Genomic DNA, 5,000 nt, shown 5'->3' with positions numbered 1-5,000 from the left:
AGCTTCTTGCCACTAGGCCACCAAAGCTCCCTCTGTAGAGTTTTTAATGGTTCATTTGTAGAAGCTGATTGCTAAGTCCTTGGTTCCTAGTCTGTGTGGTGTTGAGGCTCCACTGAAACCTGGTCAGTGGAGACGTACATGAGCGATAGGTATTTAGGAAGTGTCTCATGCGGGACTTGAACTTGGATCTGCCACACTGAAGGCAAGACCTCTACCACTGACCCCATGTGAAGGTGTCAGGAGTCTGGGATGCTATTACATGGCGTGTGATGTGAGAAAGAGGAAAGTGAGTTTATCCACTCTTCTCAATTTGACTAATGTTCAAGTAACTGGGCTGGAGAAGGATGGGCAGTCTCCTCCCCTGTGATTAACTGCCTCTGAAAACCAGCTGGGGAATCAGCTATGGGTCAGTTTCGACTCGAGGGTGCACAAGTGATGTCTGATGGACACAGACCTGAAACGTGGCTCCTCCACTTTGCCAGGAGCGGGCCAGGTGAAAGCCTATTTGGATCATCTGTGAAGGTGGCGTGGACACAGTAAAGCTCAGACCTAAAAGTGTACAGATTAAAACCAACCACGGCTTTCAAGTCGGATCCATCTCACAGCGACTCCCCATCAACTTCTGAGGCTGTGAAGAACAGCAGGAGATTGCTCATCTTTCTCTCAAGGAGAAGCTAATAGATTGGAACTGCCAATCTTTCAGTCAGCAGTCTGATATGTTATACACTACACCACCGGGAGCCACATACTGCGCAGATTGGATGAACTGGATGGATGGATAGACAGACAGACAGAGAGAAACTAATTCATACACAGCAGATGCTTCCTAAAAGGATTTTTTTTTGTTTAGTTGTGACTATTTTTTTAGTTTTTTTTTTTTAAATTGATTTTAATAAAAGTTTACAGAGACTTAGGGTTTCCAGTCATTCATTGTTGCACTTAAAGGGACTTTTTTTTTTAAAATCACGTTCCAGAGATCTAATTGTCCACGTTTTTCTTTACTTGCAGAGATAAGAACTGCCAGGAGATATGGAAAGCATTCAAAAAGGCATTTATTTCCAAGAATCCTTGCCATGTCACACAAGAAGATTACAAACCACTATTGAAGCTCGCCAATCAGACTGTGCCCAGCAGCAAGGTAACCGGGACAAAGCAGTGATTGAATAACTGGGGATCAAAATTGAAGGGAGGAGGTTCCAGGAGTGGCTTTGCCAAGAGTGAAAAAAAGGAAAGCCCACACCTTAGATAGTGAATGTGGTTCAGGAGAGAGGGTGCACGTGTGGTGGTGGAGACCAGGGGTTAGGACATCTGGAAGATGGCAGTTCTGGTGGTATACTGTATAATGTCCCAGGATGCTAACCAAGAGGTCAGTGGTTCCAATCCACCAGCTGCTGTGAGGGAGAAAGATGAGTAATGACATCGTGTAGAGATTTACAGCTTGGAGGCCTGATGGAGGACACTGTGAGTCAGAAGAACTTAGCGGCAGTGGGCTTGGCTTTGCTTTGGGAAAGGGCAGCGGAGTGAGAAATAGGAACAGGGAAAGAGGAAGGGGGACATGTCACATCTACTGCCACAAGCAGGTAGGTTGTCAGCCAAAGCCAAGCTCCACTGAGCTTCTGAGGCTGTAAATCACCCAGACAGCCCACTTCTCTCCTGAGGCACTCCTGAGGGGATTCGAACCCTCAGGCAAGTGTGGCCTCTGGATTAGCAGCACAATTTGCTACGGACAACACCGCCAGAGCTCCCTCAGCACAAACACAGCAACAACTAAACAAGTCAATCTTACGTAAAGCCAAACCCACTGCCTTCAGGTATGACTCGTGTAACGTGCCTTCAAGTCAGAACTGACACATTGCAGACTCTTTGGCAGGTTTTCAGAGACTGTAAATTGCACAGGAGGAGTCTGTCCATCTTTTTACTGAGGAGCAGCTGGTGTGTTCGAACAGTGTGCTTTTGGGTTGGCAGAGCAGCTCTTTACCATTAGGCCACCAGAGCTCAGGTCGAGACTTCTATTAGCTTTCAGAGGCTATATAAAGCTTAACAGGAGATTACCCCAGCTTTTCCCCACCATGCATTCAAACTGCCTACCTTTCAGTTAGTAGCCCCACACTCAGCCTGTTTTGCCACCAGGGACCCATAATCTTACAGAATTTTTTTTCTCTCTCACCTCTGATAATAAAAATAATAGCAATAGTACTTTGCATTTGCAGCAGTTTCCCCCCCCCCCTTGCAAAGGTTCCCCTAACTCTTGTCATACACAGAAAAGTAAGAGAATCCGGGACAAAAAGGAGGACCCATCAGGAGATGCATTGACACGGTGACTGCAACATGATTTAAACACAGCCGTGATTGCAGGACGGTAAAGGATTGTGTTGTTATTGTGTGCCAGCGAGTTGACTGCTACTCATAGTGACCCTATGTACAACAGCCTTCTACCCTGCTCTATCCTGAGCCAATCTTATTGTCTCCAACACACTTACCTCCTGACCCCAGTCACCCATTTCATCCAGGGTCTTCCTCTCTTGCACGGTCTCTCCACCCTCCCAAACATGGTGTCCCTCTCCAAGGACTGGTCCTGCCTTACAACATGTCCAAAGTATGTCAGAGGAAACTTCAGTATCTTTGCCTCCAAGGAACAGCCTGGTCTCACCCTCTCTAGGACAAATCTGTTTGTTCTCCTGGCAATCCATGGTATATTCAACTCTTCTCCAGCACCACAGCTCAAAGGCATCAATTCTCCCTCTATCATCCCTAGTCATTGCCCAGCTCTCTGACGCATAGCAAATAATTGCAAAGACCATAGCCTTTATTAGGTGCACCTTAGTCTCCAGACTAACACCGTTGCTCTTCAGTACTTTGGAGAGGTCTCTGACAGCAGACTTTCCCAATGCAATTCCTCTTTTAATTTCCTGGCTGCTGGTACCAAGACTGTTGATTGTGTAGCCAAACAAGCAGAAGCTGTTAACAATCTCAATCTCTTCATCGTCTATCATGATGCTGCCAATTGGCCCAATGGTAAGAATCTTTGTTTTCTTGATGTTGAGCTTCAATCCATATTTAAGGCTGCAGCCTTGACCTTCTGTAGCAAGCACTTCAACGTACAGGATTAAGCACTGTTTTATTTTGCTGTAGATTGTTTTAGGAAAGTCTGCTGTCAGGAACTTGCCCAAAGTCCTGAAGAGAAATGATGTCCATTTAAAGGCTAAGGTGTGCTTGATTCGAGTCATAGTCTTTCTAATCACCTTCTATGCATTGGAAAGCTGGATAATGACTAAAGATTGCAGAAGAGTAATCAACTCCTTGGAGTTACAGTGTTGGAGAAGAATACTGAAAATCCCATGGACTACCAAAAAGCCAACAGAGATGTTTTGGACAAAGTGCAACCTGAGTGCTCATTGGAGGCAAACATGATAAGGATGGTGAAGCTTTCTCTCACATGTTTGCACATCTGATGAGAAGCTATTCCTTGGTGAGAGACATCATGCTTGGAAAGGTGAAGAGAATCAGTGAAGGGAAGGAAGACCCCCTCAATGAGACAGACTGACATCGTGAGTTCAACAATGAACTCCAGTGTGTTGGTGATGGTGAGAAGGGCACAGGGTAGGACAGGGCTCAGATCTGTTGTTCACAGGGTCGGTACCAGTCATACACAAGTACGGAATCAACTCAATAGCACGGAACAAGTGTCACTATGAGTTGTAGCTGACTGAAGGACTCCTTACAATAGTTACCTTAGGAGCTTAGTGATATAAGCAGTTTCCCATCAGATGTTCACCTAAAGGTTGACAGTTCAGATCTATCCAATGGCATCAAGGGAGAAAGACCTAGAGAATTGCTACTACAAAAATTATAGCAAACAAACAGAACCCCCAAAATTACAGCTAAGACAATTCTAGGAATTCAGGGACAATGGATTTTGGTTTTCCCCTCATTATCTTATTAAATCTTCATAGCTATCCAGTGATATGCATATGCCCCTGAGATTGGTGAATTCCAGTGGCCAGTGACTGAACAAATTCAGGGGACTTGAAAGTGACTGTTTGAATGTAGATGGCATATGATTTATACACAGACAAGCTTAAGATTTCACGTATTCAGTAGATACTGGGAAAAGGTATATAAACACGGAGAGCACATCTTTAAACATTAGTGTGTCTAAGGTTGAGATTCAATGTGCTTAAAATGACCACGGAGAAGCCCTTACAAACATCCTCCTGTAAACGACCTGCCTCTTTTTGCCTTATTAAAGATGAGGTTATGGTGTAGTTCTCCTTGGTGCAGCAAGGAGGCGCCTTTGCTTCACAAAGACCCTGCCCCATCCACTAGAGCAAAGCACAGCCCAGTCCTGCGCTATATTCATAATCTGCAGTGCTTGGGCCTGCTGTGGAAGCCGTCGGGCCAGTCCATCTCCTTGTCCCTCCTCCTCTCCTTCTCTTATCCTCTGCTTCTCTAAGCATGATGTCCTTCTCCACTGATAATATGCCCAAAGTACGTGAGACAAAGTACTGAGCCCTGTCCTGTCCTGCACCATCCTCCCAATTTCTATGCTAGACCCCATTGTTACTGTGTCCCCCTCATCTGGTTGAGGGTCTTCTTCTCTTTTTCTGTCTCTTCTAAGGAGCACCCTGACTATGCTTCCTTCCAAGACAGACTTGCTTGTTTCTTTGAAAGACATGATATTGTCAATATTCTTAGCCAGCACCACCCTTCATAGGCATAGCTTCCTTTAAGTCTATTATTCATTGCTCTTCACCGCTCAGCAGTGCTGATGCTCAGTCTCTATGAGGCAGGGTGACCCCAGAGCCTGGACATTTCACCACGGTCCCCCACTGCCTCTGTGAAGAAGGGACCGCGTCAAGGAGCAGCGCTGTGTTCTGAAATGAGCCATTCTGTCCTCTTAAGAGGAACCTGAAGCTGCACTGCAATCCCAGAGGTACATGGTTTGAATCCACCAGATTCTCCGCTGGAGGAGGAGGGACAATATCCTCCAGCACCAGTCA

At 45.7% G+C, this 5,000-nt stretch overlaps 1 protein-coding gene across 1 annotated transcript in view; it reads left to right on the top strand.

Annotated features, from left to right (window-relative positions):
- Window positions 1-5,000, top strand: part of CD38 (CD38 molecule) — a 67,922-nt gene that overhangs the window by 39,715 nt on the left and 23,207 nt on the right. Inside the window, exon 3 of the mRNA XM_006884537.1 lies at window positions 1,009-1,138. Coding sequence (XP_006884599.1) covers window positions 1,009-1,138 — 130 coding nt within the window. The remainder of the gene's footprint in view (window positions 1-1,008; window positions 1,139-5,000) is intronic.

Source organism: Elephantulus edwardii, unplaced genomic scaffold (assembly GCF_000299155.1).
Source record: "Elephantulus edwardii isolate Elephantulus edwardi_28Jun2011 unplaced genomic scaffold, EleEdw1.0 scaffold00035, whole genome shotgun sequence".
In the NCBI taxonomy this organism is placed as follows: domain Eukaryota; kingdom Metazoa; phylum Chordata; class Mammalia; order Macroscelidea; family Macroscelididae; genus Elephantulus; species Elephantulus edwardii.
This window is presented reverse-complemented; position numbering and strand designations above follow the sequence as displayed.